This window comes from Oncorhynchus kisutch, linkage group LG14 (genome assembly GCF_002021735.2).
Source record: "Oncorhynchus kisutch isolate 150728-3 linkage group LG14, Okis_V2, whole genome shotgun sequence".
Classification (NCBI taxonomy): domain Eukaryota; kingdom Metazoa; phylum Chordata; class Actinopteri; order Salmoniformes; family Salmonidae; genus Oncorhynchus; species Oncorhynchus kisutch.
In genome coordinates this window covers 35,405,991-35,430,514 of record NC_034187.2, presented here as the reverse complement: position 1 = coordinate 35,430,514, position 24,524 = coordinate 35,405,991, and the positions used below count along the sequence as shown (strand labels likewise).

The 24,524-nt window shown below is 41.5% G+C and overlaps 1 protein-coding gene across 2 annotated transcripts; it reads left to right on the top strand.

The window, feature by feature from the left end:
• Positions 1–215: 215 nt before the first annotated feature.
• LOC109903908 (gastrula zinc finger protein XlCGF52.1-like) lies at positions 216–14,516 on the top strand. Of its 2 annotated transcripts, XM_031788310.1 has the most exons (5): positions 216–388; positions 10,951–11,109; positions 11,209–11,458; positions 11,550–11,738; positions 13,442–14,516. In XM_031788310.1, the coding sequence occupies exons 1-5, from the start codon at positions 386–388 to the stop codon at positions 13,444–13,446; spliced, it is 606 nt and encodes a 201-aa protein (XP_031644170.1). In that variant the 5' UTR covers positions 216–385; the 3' UTR covers positions 13,447–14,516. The 2 variants fall into 2 exon arrangements, with proteins under 2 accessions (XP_031644170.1, XP_031644169.1); XM_031788309.1 differs by having other exon boundaries at positions 225–388; positions 11,550–14,516.
• Positions 14,517–24,524: the final 10,008 nt, after the last annotated feature.

Genomic DNA, 24,524 nt, shown 5'->3' with positions numbered 1-24,524 from the left:
GCAAGATGGTAGAGAGCACGCACTTAATGTGTTGTGAAATCTTTTGTGAAATGTATTTTAATGTTGTTAAAATAATGTATCATAAACACTATACAAAAGAAGGCTTCCATCAACCATCCACACTTCAGTCCAGTAGGTGGCGGTAATGCATCACAAGCCATGCCAACCGACACGCTTCTCCCCAGAAGAAAAATCAGGTTCGGAGCATGCGCAGAATGCTTTTCATTTCGTGGCCTAGCCAGAGCGTTCATAGAGATAGTATACCTCAGTGAGCCAGAGAGGTTTCGAACTTTAATTTGGATAGTACTACGCACCTCATAACATAACTAGCTACAAACGTGAAACGACCCTTCAAAAAAAGGAGGGGAAAAAGGAATTCAATAACATGGTAAGCAAACAGCATATTTAGCCCGTTTTGTGCCAACACAGCAACAGTTTCCGTTCGTCTTTGCAAGATTATGGTTAGTTTGTGTTAGCTAGCTTCAGCAAGAGATTATGGCTACGTACAGTTAACGTTAGTTCATGTAGCTACAGTAATGCTTTGCGTCTTCCTCCGCTTTAAAGAGCGACTGCACCTAAAAGCTACTTCTTGTTTTGAAAGTGGCCTAAGAGCCATCGATATGAGTCAAACATTCATTCTAGAGTCAAAATTGACTAAGTGTAAGTAGTATAATTTTGGTAATAAAGTCAGTCGTTCAAAACAGAGATTTTGCGAGATGATAGGAAGCAATGGTTTGTAACGGAATGAAGGGTATGCAACAGTTGTCTTTGGGTTGGCCAATAGTGGCTGTAACACTGAGCTAGATGCTACATCCAGGAACGGTATAGCATTCAGCTCAGAGTTAAATGCTGCATAGTTTCTGGCTCAGATGCCATGTTTAAGACAACTGGGAACTCGGCAAAATACGAGGTCAAATCATAACCTCTGATCTTCAGGTCGGAAAGTAGGAGTTCTAGAAAGAGGCCCAAGTTGGATGACCGTTCAAATCGATTTTTCCTTTTCGGAGCTAGTTTTTTTTATCCCCAAGTTACCAGTTCTGAACGCTCGGGTGTCGGGAGTTTTCTGAGCTCGCAGTTGTTTTGAACGCAGCATGAGTTACAATATATTGCATACAATCCGGCTCAGAGTTACATTCATCCTCCATAGGTTGACCACATTTTAAAATAGAGAATGCAAGACGAAAGGGTGATTTTGCACGACTGTTAAATTTCCATCTAATTGGCGCCAGATTTTACTGCGAATATTCTGAAACCCGCATAAAAACAATATGCGCGTTTACCGACCAGAGATGTTTCCATAATGTGCTTTTTGCGCATAAAGGGCTGTCCGTGATTTTTTCAATTTAACCTTTATTTAACTAGGCAAGTCAGTTAAGAACAAATTCTTATTGATAATGACGCCTACCAAAAGGCAAAGGACCTCCTGCGGGGATGGGGTCTGGGAATAAAAATATATGTAAATAAAAAATATAGGACAAAACACACATCGCGACGAGAGACAACCCTACATAAAGAGACCTAAAGATGACAACATAGCATGGCAGCAACACAACATGACAACATGGCAGGAGCACAAAACAGGGTACAAACATTGTTGGGCACAGATAATGGCACAAAGGGCAAGAAGGTAGGGACAACAATACATCACGCAAAGCAGCCACAACTGTCAGTAAGAGTGTCCATGATTGAGTCTTTGAATGAAGAGATTGAGATACAACTGTCCTGTTTGTGTGTTTGTTGCAGCTCATTCCAGTAGCTAGCTGCAGCGAACTGAAAAGAGGAGCAACCCAGGGATGTGTGTGCTTTGGGGACCTTTTAACAGAATGTAACTGGCAGAACGGGTGTTGTATGTGGAGGATGAGGGCTGCAGTAGATATCTCAGATGGGGGGAGTGAGGCCTAAGAGGGTTTTATAAATAAGCATCAACCAGTGGGTCTTGCGACGGGTATACAGAGATGACCAGTTTTCAGAGGAGTATAGAGTGCAGTGATGTGTCCTATAAGGAGCATTGGTGGCAAATCTGATGGTAAAGAACATCTAGCCGCTTGAGAGGACCCTTACCTGCTGATCTATAAATTACGTCTCCATAATCTAGCATGGGTAGTAGGATGGTCATCTAAATCAGTTAGTTTGGCAGCTGGGGTGAAAGAGGAGCGATTACGATAGAGGAAACCAAGTCTAGGTTTAACTTTAGCCTGTAGCTTTGATATGTGCTGAGAGGACAGTGTACCATCTAGCCATACTCCAAACTACTTGTATATGAGGTGACTACCTCAAGCGCTAAACCCTCAGAGGTAGTAATCACACCTGTGGGAAGAGGGGCATTCTTCTTACCAAACCACAAAAAAATATTTGTTTTGGAGGTGTTCATGATGACGTAGTGTACATAAAAATAACTTTTGTGGTTACAATAGAAAATGTTAATGGGGTTTCATTACATTTTCAACTCTACTAATATAGCGAATGTGCACACTCTGGTCTTGGCTCGTGTGCTGTAGCCAACAGCTCGCACATGCAGTGTGGGTAGGCTACCTACATGATGATATTATTATAGGGCTGGGCAGGATACTGTATTTTACTATATACCGTGCTGATTTTGGCATGTAAATCTTGGTGGGAGGGGGGAAAAAGTGGGATGCATGCCAGCAAAGCCACAACACTAAACAATACATTAATTGTACTATAACGGTGACAAACAGCCTACTGCTGTCCCAACAGCAGTCCCAACATCTTACCATGGCTACACCTAGCTATCAGCGGAGCCTCGTGTGGCAGCAAAACACTTAATTCAGCCTCCTTTACTGCCTTTTTTTTTTAAACATAGCTGATATGGATGACATGCTTAAACAAATGTGGTTTCTAATGAAAATTGAGATGTACAAACTATGGCATAAGGGGACGACAAGTAAGACATTAATGAGCGAGCTAGGATGGACACAGTCAATATAACTATTTGTTTAGCACTTTTGAAATGTACAGCGACAGAATTCAGAACATGGGCCGTTCTTAGTGTTCTCACTGTACCCTAGGATAAATAAAGGAGGCACATAAGCAGACAATGAAAGCTCTAACAATATTCAATGATTACATTTCTCTAAAACAGGTTATAGGCTACATGTGCACCAGCAAGTCAGAACAGTAGGTGAAATTAAGAGGGGTAAATAGACCAAATTATTAGGGTGAGGCACATGGGCTACTAACATCTTACTACACAACATACACTTAGTATTACTTTCTTAGCTACAGCACACATATCTCCCTGGCATATTACATCATTTCTGCAGCAGCATACACAACATTTCTGGACTCACCTTGTTGTGATATTCTCACTTGAACAGGAAGGTGGCGCGGCGGTCCTTCGTGGGCAAATTTTGCCATCGAAGACTGGCAGAACTATATATTTATATATATAAAAGTATTTACTAAATTTTATAAATATATATAAAGTCACACACTCAAGAAAGCAAAAAAGACACCATGTTTGTGTGTGGCTTTATTAACTCAATTTTATAAATATATATAAAATAGAGTTATTTGGTAGCATTGCCTTTTAAATTGTTTAACTTGGGTCAAAGTTTCAGGTAGCCTTCCATAAGCTTCTCACAATAAGTTCTCCTGACAGAGCTGGTGTAACTGAGGCAGGTTTGTCTAGACTTTTGCCTTATGGCAAGGTGCTCCATCATGCTGGAAAAGGCATTGTTCATCACCAAACTGTTCCTGGATGGTTGGGAGAAGTTTCTCTCAGAGGATGTGTTGGTACAGTTCTTTATTCATGGCTGAGTTCTTAGGCAAACTTGTGAGTGAGCCCACTCCCTTGGCTGAGAAGCAACCCCACACGTGCATGGCCTCAGGATGCTTTACTGTTGGCATGACACAAAACTGATGGTAGCGCTCACCTTGTCTTCTCCGGACAAGCTTTTTTCCAGATGCCCCAAACAATCGGAAAGGGGATTCATCAGAGAAAATGACTTTACCCCAGTCCTCAGCAGTCCAATCCCTGTACCTTTTGGAGAATATCAGTCTGTCCCTGATGTTTTTCCTGGAGAGAAGTGGCTTCTTTGCTGCCCTTCTTGACACCAGGCCATCCTCCAAAAGTCTTCGCCTCACTGTGCGTGCAGATGCACTCACACCTGCCTGCTGCCATACCTGAGCAAGCTCTGTACTGGTGGTGCCCCGATCCCACAGCTGAATCAACTTTAGGAGATGATCCTGGAGCTTGCTGGACTTTCTTGGGTGACCTGAAGCCTTCTTCACAACAATTGAACCGCTCTCCTTGAAGTTCTTGATGATCCGATAAATGGTTGATTTAGGTGCAATCTTACTGGCAGTAATATCCTTGCCTGTGAAGCTCATTTTGTGCAAAACAATAATGACGGCACATGTTTCCTTACAGGTAACCATGGTGGACAGAGGAAGAACAGTGATTCCAAGCACCACCCTCCTTTTGAAGCTTCCAGTCTGTTATTCAAACTCAATCAGCATGACAGAGTGATCTCCAGCCTTGTCTTCGTCAACACTCACACCTGTGTTAACGAGAGAATCACTGACATGGTGTCAGTTGGTCCTTTTGTGGCAGGGCTGAAATGCAGTGGAAATGGTTTTTGGGATTCAGTTCATTTGCATGGCAAAGAGGGACTTTGCAATGAATTGCAAGTCATCTGATCACTCTTCATAACATTCTGGAGTGCAAATTGCCATCATACAAACTGAGGCAGCAGACTTAGTTTAATTCTCAAAACTTTTGGCCACGACTGTATACCGTAGCTAATACAAAGCACCGGGATACATTTTTCAACTAACCTTTACTTGACAATACTTTCTTTGTTCCCAATTCGGAAGTAGCTTGTCTCTTTATAAATGTCTGTGAACAGTTTCAATTAGGTACTGAAAATTAATTAAAATATGAAATCCACTTTTTGTACAGTGAGAGATGCCTCTTGCATGTGTTTGGGTCACATGGCTGCATTGCTTAGAACTGATAGTTCCTGCAAATATGTTGGGAAGTGCGAGATGCCCTCCAGCTAAAATGGTGAGGGAACTCCTCACGAATATTAACTTTTTATTGGAGTTCCACCTGCAACTAGAAACAGGCGTTTTTGAATTGATAACGAAGAAAGTAATACCAAGTAAAAATTGGTCTAGAATTTGCTGTTTACCCTTAACACTAGCAACATGTCAACAGCTATCCACAAGCTGTAACCGCTTATGTTGGACTATTTCATATGATTTATTGCGGCCTGCTAACCGTTAGCTGTCTTACCGGCTGCTATCTGAATAGACAATCAGACAATTTTATTTATTTTTATTATTATTATGTTTTCTTCTTGGGCCTCTATAACTATATCTATTGTTTTTATTTTTTGTTGTTGTTGTGTGATTTGGATTAATCCCCTCTACCACACGGAACCCCACTAATCTACTGACGGAACGCAAGAGGTGGCTAATAACAGACCTCCATCCTATGCTAGCTTGCTACCGATGGCCTGGCTAGCTGTCTAAATCACCAACCAACCTCTCCACTCACTGGTCCCTTTTGATCACTCGACTAAGCATGCCTCTCCTTAATGTCAATATGTCTTGTCCATTGCTGTTCTGGTTAGTGTTTATTGGCTTATTTCACTGTAGAGCCTCTAGTCCTGCTCACTATACCTTATCCAACCTATTAGTTCCACCACCCACACATGCAATGACATCTCCTGGTTTCAATGATGTTTCTAGAGACAATATCTCTCTTCATCACTCAATACATAGGTTTACCTCCACTGTATTCACATCCTACCATACATTTGTCTGTACATTATACCTTGATGCTATTTTATCGCCCCCAGAAACCTCCTTTTACTCTATGTTCCAGACGTTCTAGACGACCAATTCTCGTAGCTTTTAGCCGTACCCTTATTCTACTCCTATGTTCCTCTGGCGATGTAGAGGTGAATCCAGGCCCTGCAGTGCCTAGCTCCACTCCTATTCCCCAGGCGCTCTCTTTTGACGACTTCTGTAACCGTAATAGCCTCGGTTTCATGCATGTTAACATTAGAAGCCTCCTCCCTAAGTTTGTTCTATTCACTGCTTTAGCACACTCTGCCAACCCGGATGTTCTAGCTGTGTCTGAATCCTGGCTTAGGAAGACCACCAAAAATTCAGAAATTTTAATTCCAAACTACAACATTTTCAGACAAGATAGAACTGCCAAAGGGGGCGGTGTTGCAATCTACTGCAAAGATAGCCTGCAGAGTTCTGTCCTACTATCCAGGTCTGTACCCAAACAATTTGAACTTCTACTTTTAAAAATCCACCTCTCTAAAAACAAGTCTCTCACCGTTGCCGCCTGCTATAGACCACCCTCTGCCCCCAGCTGTGCTCTGGACACCATATGTGAACTGATTGCCCCCCATCTATCTTCAGAGTTCGTGCTGCTAGGCGACCTAAACTGGAACATGCTTAACACCCCAGCCATTCTACAATCTAAACTTGATGCCCTCAATCTCACACAAATTATCAATGAACCTACCAGGTACCTCCCCAAAGCCTTAAACACGGGCACCCTCATAGATATCATCCTAACCAACTTCCCCTCTAAATACACCTCTGCTGTCTTCAACCAAGATCTCAGCGATCACTGCCTCATTGCCTGCATCCGTAATGGGTCAGCGGTCAAACGACCTCCACTCATCACTGTAAAACGCTCCCTGAAACACTTCTGCGAGCAGGCCTTTCTAATCGACCTGGCCGGGGTATCCTGGAAGGATATTGATCTCATCCCGTCAGTAGAGGATGCCTGGATATTTTTTTTAAATGCCTTCCTAACCATCTTAAATAAACATGCCCCATTCAAGAAATTTAGAACCAGGAACAGATATAGCCCTTGGTTCTCCCCAGACCTGACTGCCCTTAACCAACACAAAAACATCCTATGGCGTTCTGCATTAGCATCGAACAGCCCCCGTGATATGCAGCTGTTCAGGGAAGCTAGAAACCATTATACACAGGCAGTTAGAAAAGCCAAGGCTAGCTTTTTCAAGCAGAAATGTGCTTCCTGCAACACTAACTCAAAAAAGTTCTGGGACACTGTAAAGTCCATGGAGAATAAGAACACCTCCTCCCAGCTGCCCACTGCACTGAAGATAGGAAACACTGTCACCACTGATAAATCCACCATAATTGAGAATTTCAATAAGCATTTTTCTACGGCTGGCTACTCCTACCCCGGACAACAGCACTGCACCCCCAACAGCAACTCGCCCAAGCCTTCCCCATTTCTCCTTCTCCCAAATCCATTCAGCTGATGTTCTGAAAGAGCTGCAAAATCTGGACCCCTACAAATCAGCCGGGCTAGACAATCTGGACCCTTTCTTTCTAAAATTATCTGCCGAAATTGTTGCCACCCCTATTACTAGCCTGTTCAACCTCTCTTTCGTGTCGTCTGAGATTCCCAAAGATTGGAAAGCAGCTGCGGTCATCCCCCTCTTCAAAGGGGGGGACACTCTTGACCTAAACTGCTACAGACCTATATCTATCCTACCGTGCCTTTCTAAGGTCTTCGAAAGCCAAGTCAACAAACAGATTACCGACCATTTTGAATCTCACCATACCTTCTCTGCTATGCAATCTGGTTTCAGAGCTGGTCATGGGTGCACCTCAGCCACGCTCAAGGTCCTAAACGATATCTTAACCGCCATCGATAAGAAACATTACTGTGCAGCTGTATTCATTGATCTGGCCAAGGCTTTCGACTCTGTCAATCACCACATCCTCATCGGCAGACTCGACAGCCTTGGTTTCTCAAATGATTGCCTCGCCTGGTTCACCAACTACTTCTCTGATAGAGTTCAGTGTGTCAAATCGGAGGGTCTGCTGTCCGGACCTCTGGCAGTCTCTATGGGGGTGCCACAGGGTTCAATTCTTGGACCGACTCTCTTCTCTGTATACATCAATGAGGTCGCTCTTGCTGCTGGTGAGTCCCTGATCCACCTCTACGCAGACGACACCATTCTGTATACTTCCGGCCCTTCTTTGGACACTGTGTTAACAGCCCTCCAGGCAAGCTTCAATGCCATACAACTCTCCTTCCGTGGCCTCCAATTGCTCTTAAATACAAGTAAAACTAAATGCATGCTCTTCAACCGATCGCTACCTGCACCTACCCGCCTGTCCAACATCACTACTCTGGACGGCTCTGACTTAGAATACGTGGACAACTACAAATACTTAGGTGTCTGGTTAGACTGTAAACTCTCCTTCCAGACCCATATCAAACATCTCCAATCCAAAGTTAAATCTAGAATTGGCTTCCTATTTCGCAACAAAGCATCCTTCACACATGCTGCCAAACATACCCTTGTAAAACTGACCATCCTACCAATCCTCGACTTTGGCGATGTCATTTACAAAATAGCCTCCAATACCCTACTCAACAAATTGGATGCAGTCTATCACAGTGCAATCCGTTTTATCACCAAAGCCCCATATGCTACCCACCATTGCGACCTGTACGCTCTCGTTGGCTGGCCCTCGCTTCATACTCGTCGCCAAACCCACTGGCTCCATGTCATCTACAAGACCCTGCTAGGTAAAGTCCCCCCTTATCTCAGCTCGCTGGTCACCATAGCATCTCCCACCTGTAGCACACGCTCCAGCAGGTATATCTCTCTAGTCACCCCCAAAACCAATTCTTTCTTTGGTCGCCTCTCCTTCCAGTTCTCTGCTGCCAATGACTGGAACGAACTACAAAAATCTCTGAAACTGGAAACACTTATCTCCCTCACTAGCTTTAAGCACCAACTGTCAGAGCAGCTCACAGGTTACTGCACCTGTACATAGCCCACCTATAATTTAGCCCAAACAACTACCTCTTTCCCAACTGTATTTCATTTTTATTTATCTATTTATTTTGCTCCTTTGCACCCCATTATTTTTATTTCTACTTTGCACATTCTTCCATTGCAAAACTACCATTCCAGTGTTTTACTTGCTATATTGTATTTACTTTGCCATATTGTATTTACTTTGCCACCATGGCCTTTTTTGCCTTTACCTCCCTTCTCACCTCATTTGCTCACATTGTATATAGACTTGTTTATACTGTATTATTGACTGTATGTTTGTTTTTACTCCATGTGTAACTCTGTGTCGTTGTATCTGTCGAACTGCTTTGCTTTATCTTGGCCAGGTCGCAATTGTAAATGAGAACTTGTTCTCAACTTGCCTACCTGGTTAAATAAAGGTAAAATAAAAAATATATAAAAAAATTAGCTAGCTAACGTTAGGTTGCTAGTAGTGAAGCACCGATATCCAATATTTTCCTTGCCAAAAAAAACGATACTGATATTTACAATTTTAGCGGCCTTTTAAGCATTCTAGTATAGTTAAATAGTTAACACACATGGATGCAGCGGTCTAAGGCACTGCTTCTCAGCGCAAGAGGCGTCACTACAGTCCCTGGTTCAAATCCAGGCTGTAACACATCCAGCCGTGATTGGGAGTCCCATAGTGCGGCGCACAATTGGCCCAGCATTGTCCGGGCCGTCTTTGTAAATAAGAATTTGTTCTTATCTGACTTGCTTAGTTAAACAAAGGTTACACACACACCACTCTGACCAAAAAAACAATTTTGTTGGCATTTACGTATGCCCCCATTACCAGTAAAACATAATCAAAACCAATTTATTTTGTTTTGTTTTTCGTTTGTTCAGTCATTTCATTCTCAACCAAGATTTCAATGGAATGCCGTTTGTCCTTGCGTGTCATAAAAAACGATACAATTCAAATAACACTATTTTACATGTAAAATAATGCGACATCTGTTTTTAGTTAGCTAACTATATAGCTGGGTGTCATCTAAAATAACCATCATTTATAAGACAGTTCTTATTTGATTAATGGTGGTCGGACCCATCTGTGAAGCTAACCAGATGAAGCCAGCTGGCTGCTTATATTGTTAGCTTTGGGCAACAGGGTTAAGTAGCTGGCTAGCTATTTATTCTCATGAACCGAAGTTCAATTTCAATAGGCGAACAAGTGGCATCCTAGCTATTACTTACTCACAAGGATTCCTAATCATTGCTAAGGATAATGAAAATGACTGCAGGTTCTACTGGTCATTGTTTTCAGGCTGGTTGTATTGGTGCTTGCTAGTTACTAAGCTAAAGCTAGTTACCACAGAAGTTGCGGTCGAACAAATGATGCTTTATTACCAACGCGGTATTGTAAACACATCGTTCGTGGCCAGTGTTTGCTTGTTTGCAGATTTTTTTTGTACAGGTTGACAGTGCTACTGTATCTTTTTTTCACACGCAAAGACATAAATGGCGTTCCATAGTATATGTCGTGAAGCTAATGGCAGTGACGCTATTACTGTGTAACTCCAGTAGGACAAGATCTGAAAAATAGCGCGCTTGGTAGTGTGTACCGTTGCTCGACCAGTTGGCGAAAGCCAACATCGCCAACAGCAGAGAATGGTTGATTGTCAAGGGCAATGAATCCCATTATCTTTGCTTTAATGGATTTCACCTTTGGGTTGTCTCGCTTTGAGTTGTCTCATTACGTCACGTACCTACGTTATATAGATATGCACATCAGCTTTGACATCAGTTTTGCACATCGGGATGTTAAACTAGACATTGGCCGATTCCGATGTTGGCATTTTTAGCTAATATCGGCCGATTCCGATATGTTCACCGATATATCGTGCATCCCTAGTTGCTAGCTAGACTTCTCTTCGTGTGTCTCATTTCCCAAGGTGAAAGACTTGGGTTGTTCTTGATTTGCGGTGGCATTTACGTTCCTCGCCTTTGCAACCATGAAAAACACTTAAAATGACTAACAGTTACACATCATACATGTTTATATTGAACTGTCCCACTTGCTACTACACCTTTTCATAAATCTAGTGTGTTGTATACAGATATTGAACTTGACCCACCTACATAATATCTGTTGTCATTATTCTAGGATTGTGAGGACAGTGCCAGCATGTCTCTTCCCCACCACCCTGATCCCGAACCTACAGAGTCACTGGCTCCTGATTGTAACGGTGGAACTCTTGCACTGCTGCTGGAAGACTGCATTAATCTGCTGGGGCCAAATGCAGAGTCTATGAAACTGGAGGAGGTAGCGTAGTAAGCCTACATTACCAAGGGATGTAGTTTGTCAGTGTTTATTAGTCCATTCGACACCACCTACACTCTGTTTATGTTGTGTTTATTTTAGGATTGTGAGGACATTTCCAGCATGTCTCTTCCCCACCAACCTGAGCCCAATATGCCCCTCAAGTGGGTAACAGTACTGCTGGAAGACTGCAGGAAATCACTGAGTCCTGGCTGTAACAGTGGAGCTCAGTGGACACTACTGCCTCTCAAGAGAGTTCGAGTACAGCTGGAGGACTGCAGAAAGAAGCTTGGGCCAAATGCACAATCTATACAAGTTGAGGTTGTTGATAGCAGAGGATCATCTAATCCAGGTATTTGATCAAATTTGCAAACACTTATTATGCATTTGGTTATATTTGACTTGTGTTGATGAACTTGATGCTGACTCTCTTCTCTGTGTAGCCCAAGACCCTCTCCCTCACACAGGTGTAAAGCCCAACCAACATGGAGAGCTTGGAGAGAATTCATCTCCATCAACCGAATATGGAGAGATCTCTGCTCCAGGAGAGCTTGGCGGGAACTCATCTGCAACAGATCCTAAACTAAAGGATGCCAACAAAACAAAAAGACCTCACCACTGCTCTCAGTGTGGTAAGAGTTTCAAAACATCAAATGATCTAAAAGTACATCAGAGAATTCATACTGGAGAGAAGCCTTACCACTGCCCTTATTGTGGGAAGGATTTTGCTCAGCCTGGTTATTTTAATGTGCACCTGCGACAGCACACTGGAGAAAAGCCTTACCAATGCTCTGAATGTGATCAATGTTTTTCACGTCCTGACAGTTTTAAATTACACCAAAAAAAAAATTCATACTGAAAAGAAGCCTTATTACTGCTCTGACTGTGGGAAGAATTTCTCTCAGGCGAGTTACTTTAAGATACACCAACGAATTCACACTGGAGAAAAACCCTTCCACTGCTCTGGCTGCGAGAAGTGCTTTACTACATCAGCTGAATTGAAATTGCATGAGCGGGTACATTCAGGAGTTAAACCTCACCACTGTGCTGACTGTGGGAAGAGTTTTTCTGTACTTTCTCGATTACGAAGACATCAACTTACACATACTGGAGAAAAACCTTTCTCATGTCAACAGTGTGGAAAAGGTTTCCCTGAAAAATTTAGTTTACAAACACACCAGCAAATACATATCGGAGAGAAGGCTTTTAACTGCTCTGACTGTGGGAAGAGTTTTACCTTAAAACGTTACTTAACAATTCATCAAAGATCACACACTGGACAGAAACCGTACAAATGCTCTGTCTGTGGGAAGGAATTCGCACGAGGCAGCAACTTCATAGCACACCAGCGAGTACATACTGGAGAGAAGCCATACTCCTGCTCCTTTTGTGAGAAACGATGCTATACATCAACTGATCTAAAAATTCATCAGAGAATGCACACAGGAGAGAAACCATTCCCTTGCCCTGATTGTGAAAAACGCTTCAGTGCAAAAGTTCAACTAACAGCTCATCAGAGAGTGCACACAGGCGAGTTGCCTTACTCATGCTGTGAATGTGGGAGGGGCTACCCACACCTGCAAAGTTTGAAGTACCACCGGGAAAAACAACACAAATTGAAAATCTCACCACTGAAGAAGACGACTAAGAAGAACACAATGAAATAACGTGCTACATTTCTCATTGTCAATCCGAGCAAGACATTGTTGAGTCGGTTGATACTGGAAAGGGGCTTTGTATCACAGTTAGTAGTGTGAACTGAGATGTTCAGCATTAGGATCCCCTTCATACACCAGAACACGCACTGGAGAAAACCCTTGAAAGGTGTCGTTATGCGTTGATTTATTCTTTGCTATTTAGGTGGCAGTGTACGACACAGGGCCAGTTTCCCAGAAACTAGTCCCGGATTAAGCTATTTCAACAGAGATTCTCCCGTTGCGCAAGAGGTGTGTGAAGATGCTCAGGAATAATTTGTGCACTGATTACAGACCAGTCATGTGTAGCAGCAGGTTGCCCGCTAAATCATATTTCAATCGGTAATGTATTGATCTTTGCTATGTACAGCCCTGCCTCATATAAGCAGTTACTAACAAGATTTTCCTCAATCTGCGCATAGAATAAGATGTTTTTTTCCTGTGTTTTAAGCATTCAACGAAAAGAACACCTTCCCTACAATCAAAGATGGGGAAGGTTTGATAATGCTGTGGGGTTGCTTTGCTGCCTCTGGTATTGGGGGCCTTGAGGGTGCGCAAGGCATCATGAAATCTGCAGGTTATCAGGTGTTTTTGGAGTCCAATGTTAAACCCAGTGTCCAAAAATGTGGTCTCCATTGAAGGTTGAGGGTGTTCCAGCAGTACAACGACCCCAACAAAAACACACAAAGCACCCAGGAATGGTTCAAGAAGAGAGACTGTTCTGGAGTGGCCAGCGAAGATTCCTGATCTGAATCACAATCAAAACCAAAACCTATGGTGAGAGTTGAAACAGAGGTTGCTGCAGGTTACCCCTCAAACATTGAAGAATTAGAGCGCTTTGCTACTAAAAAGTGGGCCAAACATCCAGTTGAAAGGTGCAGCAAGCTCATTGATGGTTATAATAAATGTTTGTCTGCTATTAACTTTGTCAAAGGATGTGCAACCAAGTAGCACCAGGGTGTCGATGCCATTTGTCTTTTATTTTCTCAATTAAAATTGTAAATTTAACCAAATTGGTTCTGCATTGTTGAAAATCCAGTAAGCTGTGGCCAAAAGTTAGGGAGTTATTTGAGTGCAGTGCAGTCAGAAAAGTGATTTTCATGTGTTTTATATATATTTATATATATTTCCACACTGAGGTTGGAATAATACTGAAATTGTGAAAATGATAATGCCCTGTTTGAAAAGACCGCCTGAAATTTCAACCTGTTTTAATGGGATGGAGTTCTGGCCTCTGACATCACCAGGCAGGAAATGGGTTAATAGACCAATAAGAAATAGTTCCAAACCTCTCTGCCAATAACAGCTTGTTTTCAGTTTTACACTCCCCACAAAGACCACTCCAAGTCAGTCCTAGCAAAATTCTTGCTTGAGAAATGGGTCTTTGCTACGAAGCCATTTTTGTTTGTTTTCATGTAAAATGCTCACAAATAATCACAGTAAGGTACTTAATTGTTATCTAGAAATGTAATATTGAGATAAAAACGGCTGCAAGGATGCCAATATATTTGTCTGAAACTGTGCTGTACAATATTCAAATCCTGCTTTATGTGCCCTCTTGACTTCTGAAAGTGTTTGTTATTTTGCTGCTTACTGTGCTCCCCTCCCCCCAGTGAAAACAATTTAAGAGATGAACCAATTGCAATCTAATCAAAGTATTTGTATACAAATTGATAAAACAATAACTTTTTAATTAAAAAAGTCATTTGTATTTTACTCAGTCACTACAGTGCCTGCTTTACACCACTCCAGCCGACACTTGGCATTGCACATGGTGATCTTGGGATTGTGTGCAGCTGCTGGCCATGGAAACCCATTTCATGAAGCTCCCGACAAACAGTTATTGTGCTGATTGATGTTGCTTCCAGAAGCAGTTTGGAACTCAGTAGTGAGCGTTGCAACCAAATATAGACGATTTTACATGCTAGGCACTTCAGCGGTCCCGTTTTGTGAGTTGTGTGGCCTACCACTTAGTGTCTGGAGAAATTGTTGCTCCTAGACGTTTCCACTTCAAAAATACATTTGCAGTGTTTACCGTGAATGCAGTCTCCGCTAAAGAGGTAACATTGTCTTTAAATTTCAATCACGCTGTAAAACTGAACTTCTGTGATGTGGATTGAATAGAACCCTACATTTAGCTCAATATACAAACTATTGTTATTGAATACAGGCATCATTGGCCTTGCTCATCAATGCATCATACTATACTGAACAAAAATATAAATGAAAGATTTTACTGTGTTACAGTTCAGACAAGGAAATCAGTCAATTTAAATAAATGAGGCCCTAATCTATGGATTTCACATGACTGGGATTCATTTAAAAAATGTATTTAACCTTTATTTAACTAGGCAAGTCAGTTAAGAATGATGGCCAAACCCGGACGATACTGGGCCAATTGTGCACCGCCCTATGGGACTCCCAATCACTTGAGGCACTCTGTTCACAATGTTAACATCAGCAAACTGCTCACCCACACAACGCTATACATGTGGTCTGCGGTTGTGAGGCCGGTTGGACATACTACCAAAGTCTCTAAAAACGACTTTGGAGGCGGCTTCGGCTCGAGAAATTAACATTCAATTATCTGTCAACAGCCCTGGTGGACATTCCTGCAGTCAGCATGCCAATTGCATGCTCCCTCAACTTGAGATGTCTGTGGCATTGTTTTGTGTGACAGAACTGCACATTTTAGTGTGGCCTTTTACTGTCCCCAGCACAAGGTGCACGCACCTGTGTAATGATCATGCTGTTTAATCAGATTCTTGATATGCCACACCTTTGTATTTATTTATTTCACCTTTATTTAACCAGGTAGGCAAGTTGAGAACAAGTTCTCATATACAATTGCGACCTGTCCAAGATAAAGCAAAACAGTTCGACACACAACAACAGAGTTACACATGGAGTAAAACAAACATACAGTCAATAATACAGTAGAAACAAGTCTATATACGATGTGAGCAAATGAGGTGAGATAAGGGAGGTAAAGGCAAAAAAAGGCCATGGTGGCAAAGTAGATACAATATAACAAGTAAAACACTGGAATGGTAGATTTGCAGTGGAAGAATGTGCAAAGTAGAAATAAAAATAATGTCACCTGTCTGGTGTATCATCAGGAGAAACTCACACTAACAGGGATGTAAACACATTTTAGGAGATTAGCTTTTTGTGCATATGTAACATTTCTGGGATATTTTATTTCAGCTCATTAAACATCGGACCAACACTTTACATTTTGCATTTATATTTTTTGTTCAGCGGTCTCACTTATTTAAAACTCCCCGCGAGTTATTTTGGTTGCCGTTTTTAACATTCAGCAAGGAGCAAGCTTTGCTTCCCTCTTCCAATAGTCTATTAGTATAAGTAATTCAAACTTTTTTTAATCAAGAAACTATTCTAATCCCATTTTTGATGGGACTCCACAAGACTTAAGGAGAGAGGCCATCGGAGAGCAGGTGCGTATTGTGCAAGAGTGAAAACAGAGGTTAAACGTTAGAAGCTTCTGCATATTAACCCATCATTCATTAACAAAATATAGGCTAAACTGCATTGAATTTGTTACCTAAAGAGGTAGGCTAAGACATCTATATATACACTGAAAATGGGTTACCGTGAATTTGACAGTAGCTTACAGGCAGCTAGCTCAGTGGCAACTAAAATTCTGTATTTCATTTTACAGTACACCTACAGTAATCAGTGGCGATTTTAGCATGTAAACCCTGGTGGGGAAAACGCAAATATTTTGGGGGGACGCATGCCAGCAAAGCCACAACACAATACAATAATTGCATTATAACGGTGACAAACGATGCCCACAAACTGTTACACCTGGCTATCAGCGGAGCCTTATCTGGCAGCTAAACAGTAAATTCAGCTATCTTTTTTTTAAAAACATAGCTGATATGGATGACTTGCCTAAATAGATGTGGTTTCTACTGACAATTAAGATGTACAAACTATGGCATTAGAGTATCTGTAATTTCGATTGAGACAATGAGCTAGCTAGGACAGATAATGTCAATATAACGATTTTCAGCACTTTTGAAATGTACAGTGACAGAATTCAGAATATGGGCCATTCTTACAGTATTCTCCCTGTACACCAAGTCAGAACCTTAAGATAAATAAAGGAGGCATTTAAACAGACAATATTCAATGATTACATTTCTCTAAAACAGGCTATAGGCTACATGTGCACCACCAAGTCAGATGTCTTAGGCAAAATTAAGAGGGGTAAATAGACTAAATGAATAGGTTGAGGCACATGGGCTACTAACATCTTACTACACAACATACACTTAGTAATACTTTCTTAGCTATAGTATACATATCTCCCTGGTATATTACATAATTTATGCAGCAGCATACAATACATTTCTGAACTCACCATGTTGTGCTGTGCTCACTTGAACAGGAAGGTGGCGTGGCAGTCCTTCGTGGGCAAATTCTATCATCAAAGTCTGTCATTCTCTGGATTTATGGTGCTTTCAAAACAACTGGGAAACAGAAGAAAAAATTTTGGGGAATCATGACGTCAGTGATCTTCACGTCAGAGCTCTAGAAAGAGGCCAGAGTTCCCGACTTGGAATTCCGAAATGGATGACCGTTCAAAACATTTTTTCCCAGTCAGATTGAACTCATTTGCCTTGAACTCATTGAAGTCTGAGATTTCCCAATTCCGAGTTTACAGTTGTTTTGAACACGGCAGAAGTCATGCTTGATTGACAGCATAGCAAATGTATTCTACCTTTTATGTCCCACTGTGTTAAATGTTTATCCTTTTAAGCTTGGAAAATAGACCTTTAAATCCAGACTTGGACAACACACCCACTCCACTGAATAGCAGGCTAGTGATTGCTTTGCAACACTTGCAGTCAGCCACTGATTCCTTCCAAACCACTCATTGTTGAATTTGCGATTTCCAACTTGTTGTGTAACGTTGATGTCCAATGGCCGATGAGCACTGATACGTTTTATCTATCATTTCTCTTAATTTGCCAAAGATTGAAAAGGATTTGCCAGTAGATTGTCAATTTGTTTCATGATGATGACTGCTAGCTTACTAGCTAAGATTTAGAAATGATGATGTTGACAAGATCAGTCCAATCAAAGCTACGGTAGATATAACGTAATTTGATGTCATTTTATCTGTTGCCAATGACCTTGAGCCTTATTGGATGGGCACTTCTACTGTAACTCCACGGCATCACCCAAGGTGCTTGAATTTTCGAGCTCTATCCGTAGATTTTGCAGTGACGTAGTGTCCCCATGAGTGACAGAACACTGAGCCAATCACGGCGCCACTAGAGAACATTACCAACCCCTACGCTCTGTATTTTCTGCTGTCTGCCCCACCACCATTGAAAGCACTGAGCTAGGCTGAAACACCTGCAAACTGATATGTGAATTCATGTCACTGATCAGTTTGCAAACAATGTAACAAAAATCTAATGCCAAAATAACATGCAAATCAGGCAATAAATATTTTTGGGGCTTAACAGATGGGTCTCAAAACTGGTGGGGCTCTGAAATTCATTGAAGGGAGGGGTTTGTATTTCACAGTAATTACAGGGGAATGGTGCAAGCAGGTTGGCTGCTAAATAAAATGTTTACAAATTATAGCATATTAATGAATATTTGGTGTTTTATATCGCTTGCCCTTCTAGAGGCCTTTAATGAAGGCTTCCAAAATGGCAGCGACTACAGGGCAAAACAGACTAAAAGGACATGGCAAAATGCTAATCTTTTATACATATGAGATGAGTAATGCAAGATATGTAAACATTATTAAGTGAATGAGATACCATTGAATAGTATAGAAAACAGTATGTACATATGAGATGAGTAAATGCCATTTGTAAACATTATTAAAGTGACTAGTGTTCCATTCCTTATTGGCCTAGTCTATGCCTATCGGCGGCAGCCTCTAATGTTCTAGTGATTGCTGTTTAACAGTCTGATGGCCTTGAGATAGCTTCTATTTTTCAGTCTCTCGGTCCCAGCTTTGATGCACCTGTATTGACCTCACCTTCTGGATGATAGCGGAGTGAACAGGCAGTGGCTCGGGTGGTTGATGTCCTTGATGATCTTTTTGGCCTTCCTGTGACATCGGTTGCTGTAGGTGTCCTGGAGGGCGGGTAGTTTGTGCCCCCTGTAATGCGTTGGGCAGACCGCACCACCCTCTGGAGAGCCTTGCGATTGCGGGCGGTGCAGTTGCCGTACCAGTCGGTGATACAGCCCAACAGGATGCTTTCAATTGTGCATCTGTAAAAGTTTGTGAGGGTTTTAGGTGACAAGACACATTTCTTTAGCCTCCTGAGGTTGAAGAGGCTCTGTTGCGCCTTCTTCACCACACTGTCTGTGTGGGTGGTCCATTTCAGTTTGCCAGTGATGTGTTCGCCAAGGAACTTCAAGCTCTCCACCTTCTCCACTACGGTCCCGTCGATGTAGATAAGAGGGTGCACCCTCTGCTGTTTCCTAAAGTCCACGATCATCTCCTTCGTTTTTCTGACGTTGAGTGAGAGATTGTTTTCAGAGACCACTATGATGACACGTCAAATGTGTTTGATGGATTGCGGGAAAAGAGCAGGAATAGGCTTTTATAGGCTACAGTCCAAGCTATGGCTTCCAATGGTGCGACTGCTGTCGGTATCCAAAGATTATCCAACTTGAATAAACGCTTGGAGGTAAGGATGACAGCAGTGGTTTAGTCTACGACGATACGGATGTCACTTATTATTGGTATCTACATAGTACATTGATGTGAATCACACGGCTGCACTCTCATTTAGCTATTTGCGCCTTACGGATTGTGGTTGTTGTAGATGGCTGTTCACAAATCTAAATGTTTATTTGAACCCAAAAATTGTTGAAAATCAAGAAGTTTAAGCTGCCTACCAATCATTGTTTTTAAAACCAGTGGACAGCCAGTGAAAAATATGCTCTTGAAACAGCTGCATAGTGAGGATCCCAGCCTATGGAATAAAAGTGGGGCTTTATTGCTCAATCTAATTCATGCTGATAAAAACAATACATCCACAGGCCTAATGGACACATGCTCAAACTTGCACACATTTGATAGACTTAAAGGGGCAATCTGTAGTTGCTACATCTATTTTTGGACTTGTAAATTATACATATTAATGTAAAGATATAATTTAATAATATTATATGTACTGGAAAGCGATGTGTTAGAAGAAGCCTACATAACCAACCCATAAAGCAAAATTTTACATCCATATGACCAGCTATGTAAACTTTAACACTGATTTATCCTGCAATAGATAGTCATTAGTCATAACATACATTTTTGTCTTCTTCTAATGCCCCTTAAGGGGAAAGTAATCTAAAAGTAACTGAATGTAAACAGATTACATTAGAGCTTGGGTAATCCAAAAGTTACGTTACTGATTACAATTTGGGACAGGTAACTAGTAACTGAAACGGATTACATTTAGAAAGTATCCTACCCAATCCTGTGTGTCACACCCTCCGTACAGAGCCTCCGACCACATTTTCTGATCAAACGTAAATTGGCTTTAAAAGGGATGCTGCAACTACTAATAATCAATGGCCCCACTGATTGCGTTCGTGAATGGATTGTGTGAATGGTTTGTTTGAAGGTTGATACATGCATTTTGTGAACTTTGATCACTCTATTGTAACAAGTGTGAGGTCTCCTTATCTCTTTCCTTGAAAGGGCGAGCTGAGGAGAGGTGCAGAAAATGTCATTTGCAGCTGCACATTTAATTTTAACCAATGTCAGATGAAGAGCAATTTCAAAGAAGTCTTCGCAACAGCTTCTCAATCCATATCGCTGAAACAGAGCCACTGGCCACCCCAACCACCGTTATTGTTATCGAGCTGAGGAGCATCATGGTAAAAAAAAAATGCAGTACATATTGCGCTCTTCTATTGTGCGTCCAATGAGGTCTGAGAGGGAAAAAATGGTGTTGTAATATCGCTAGGCGGACGCAGCAGTTTCACCATGAAGGATTCTATAGCTTTAAAAGGTCATTTACGATTGAGCTGACATATGAAGTGTTTACCGTAAATGTAGTCTCCGCTAACGCAGGAACATTGCCTTTCATTACTATCGTGCTGTAGCACAGCTGTTCAGCGTTACAGATTGAATCAACTTGTGCATAGGAGTGTTAAGTCAAAGCTGACCTGAGTGGTTTTTAAATGTATGATGAAGTGGAGGACAAGATGGCCCAGTCTGAAGACAACCCTTAGTGCAGAAAATATTTACCAGGTAGACTCATTTAAAAAGTAATAATAAAAATGAACACAATAAGAAAAACAATAACAATGCTATATACAGGGGGCACCGGTACCGAGTCAGTGTGCGGGGGTACAGGTTAGTTGAGGTAATTTGAACATGTAGGTGGGGTTGAAGTGACTATGCATAGATAATAAACAGTGCGTAGCAGCAGTGTACAAAAAGGAAGGGGGGGGTCAATGTAAATTGTCCGGTGGCGATTGTATTAATTGTTCAGCAGTCTTATGGCTTGAGGGTAGAAGCTGTTGAGGAGCCTTTTGGTCCTGGACTTGGCGCTCCTGTACCACTTGCCGTGCGGTAGCAGAGTCTTTGGCTTGGTTGACTGGAATCTCTGACAATTTTATGGGCTTTCCTCTGACACCGCCTATTGTATAGGTCCTGGTTGGCAGGAAGCTTGGCCCCAGTGTACTGGGCCGTTCGCACTACCCACTGTAGCGTCTTATGGTCAGATGCCGAGCAATTGCCATACTAGGCGGTGATGCAACTGGTCAGGATGCTCTCGATGGTGCAGCTGTAGAACTTTTTGAGGATCTGGAGACCCATGCCAAATCTTTTCAGTCTCCTGAGGGGGAAAAGGTTTTGTCTTGCCCTTTTCACAACTGTCTTGGTATGTTTGGACCATGATAGTTCGTTGGTGATGTGTCACCAACGAACTTGAAACTCTCTACCCGCTCCACTTCAGCTCCCGTCGATGTTAATGGGGGCCTGTTCGGCCCGCCTTTTCCTGTAGTCCACAATCAGCTCCTTTGTCTTGCTCAAATTGAGGGAGAGGTTGTTGTTCTGGTACCACACTGCCAGTTCTCTGACCTCCTCCCTATAGACCATCTCATCGTTGTCGGTGATCAGGCCTACCACTGGACAGGACTAGGTAATGTGCCCCTGGGCCCTACAAATGTGTAATTGTAAAGTGTGATCTGAATGCAATGTCAAACTTGAATATAGCAAATGCAATTAACTTGCTAAAAAATTACAGCAACAATGCCATAGTGAAATGAATGCAGCAGAATTTCAGATCTACAAAACTCTTGAGTAAAGCATGGGGTAGCATTTAACCACAACTTTTATTAAGCTAAAACAAAAGGTCTAAAAAAAACAAATTAAATATACAACTTCAAAGTTGAAAAACAAAAACAGATCAATTGACAAAAAGACAAACCATTGTGCCATTACACTAGCTAGCTTGGAGAACATTTACTCAACAACAAAAAATAATTCAGTTGCAAACCAGACTGTAGAATATTACAGGAGTGAACAAAATGCATACCTGTAGGACTATCAAAGATGAACGTGACCAGAGGAAAGAACATATGGTGCCCCAACTAGACGGTTATGGTAAAAAAAAAAAACGTTAATATGCAAGTCATCTTTTTTTTACAAATTAAATTCAAAGTTATAAACATTTAAGTCTTCTGAATGATATATACACACACAGTCAAAAGTTTTAGAAAACCTACTCATTCAAGGGTTTTTCTTTATTTTTACTATTTTCTACATTGTAGAATAGTGAAGACATCAAAACTATGAAATCACACATACGGAATCATGTAGTAACCCAAAAAAAGTGTAAACGTATTTTATACTTGAGATTCTTCAAAATAGCCACCCTTTAACCTTGATGACAGCTTTGCACACTCTTGGCATTCTCTCAACCAGCTTCACCCGGGTTGCTTTTCCTTCACTCTGTGGTCCGACTCATCCCAACCATCTCAATTTGGTTGAGGTCGGGGGATTGTGGAGGCCTGGTCATCTGATACTCCATCACTCACCTTCTTGTTAAAATAGCCCTTACACAGCCTGGAGGTGTGTTGGGTCATTGTCCTGTTGAAAAACAAATGATAGCCCTCGAAGCCTAAACCAGATAGGATGACGTATCGCTGCAGAATGCTGTGGTAGCCATGCTGGTTAAGTGTGCCTTGAATTCTAAATAAATCACAGTGTCAGCAGCAAAGCACCCCCACACAAAAACACCTCCTCCTCCATGCTTTACACAGCATTGTACGAGATCTTCAGTTTCTTGGCAATTTCTCACATGGAATTGCCTTCATTTCTCAGAACAAGAATAGACTGACGAGTTTCAGAAGAAATGTATTTTTTTTGGCCATTTTGAGCCTGTAATCAAACCCACAAATGCTGATGCTCCAGCTACCCAACTAGTCTAAAGAAGACCAGTTTCATTGCTTCTGTAATCAGAACAACAGTTTTCAGCTGTGCTAACATAATTGCAAAAGGGTTTTCTAATGATCAATTAGCCTTTTAATATACTTGGATTAGCTAACATAACGTGCCATTGGAACACAAGAGTGATGGTTGCAGATAATTGGCCTCTGTACGCTTACATAGATATTCCATTAAAAATCATTGGTTTCCAGCTACAATAGTCATTTACAACATTAACAATGTCTACACTGTATTTCTGATCAATTTGATGTTATTTTTATGGACAAAAATGTTGCTTTTCTTTAAAAAATAAGGACATTTCTAAGTGACCCCAAACTTTTGAACGGTTGTGTGTGTATATATATATATATAGGTATATATATATATATATATATATATAGGTATATATATATATATAGGTGTTCTAAAACTTTTGACCGGGAGTGAGTGTTTATGTATGTACAGTGCCTTGCAAAAGTATTCATCCCCTTTGGCATTTTTCCTATTTTGTTGCATTGCAACCTGTAATTTAAATGGATTTTTATTTGGATTTCATGTAATGGACATACAGAAAATAGGCCAAATTGGTAAAGTGAAATTTAAAAAATTACTTGTTTCAAAAAATTCAAAAAAGTAAAACACAAGTGTTAAAATCGAGCTTTTTGGCCATCAAGGAAATGCTATGTCTGGCGTAAACCCAACACCTCTCATCACCCCGAGAACAACATCCCCACAGTGAAGCACGGTGGTGGCAGCATCATGCTGTGGGGATGTTTTTCCATCGGCAGGGACTGGGAAACTGGTTAGAATTGAAGGAATGATGATAGCACTAAATACAGGGAAACCTGTTTCAGTCTTCCAGAGATTTGAGACTGGGATGGAGGTTCACCTTCCAGCAGGACAATGACCCTAAGCATACTGCTGAAGCAACACTTGAGTGGTTTAAGGGGAAACATTTAAATGTCGTGGAATTGCCTAGTCAAAGCCCAGACCTCAATCCAATTGAGAATCTGTGGTATGACTTAAAAGATTGCTGTACAAAGCAGAACCCATCCAACTTGAAGGAGTTGGAGCAGTTTTGCCTTGAAGAATGGGCAAACATCCCAGCGGCTAAATGTGCCAAGCTTATAGAGACATACCCCAAGAGACTTGCAGCTGTAATTCCTGCAAAAGGTGGCCCTCCAAAGTATTGACTTTGGGGGGTGAATAGGTATGCACGCTCAAGTTCTGTTTTTTTGTCTTATTTCTTGTTTGTTTTTCACAAAAATATATTTTGCATCTTC

Bases quoted from the DNA above. Each gene is read 5' to 3' on its own strand.
- LOC109903908 (XM_031788309.1), top strand. From the start codon at position 11,853: ATGTGCACCTGCGACAGCACACTGGAGAAAAGCCTTACCAATGCTCTG.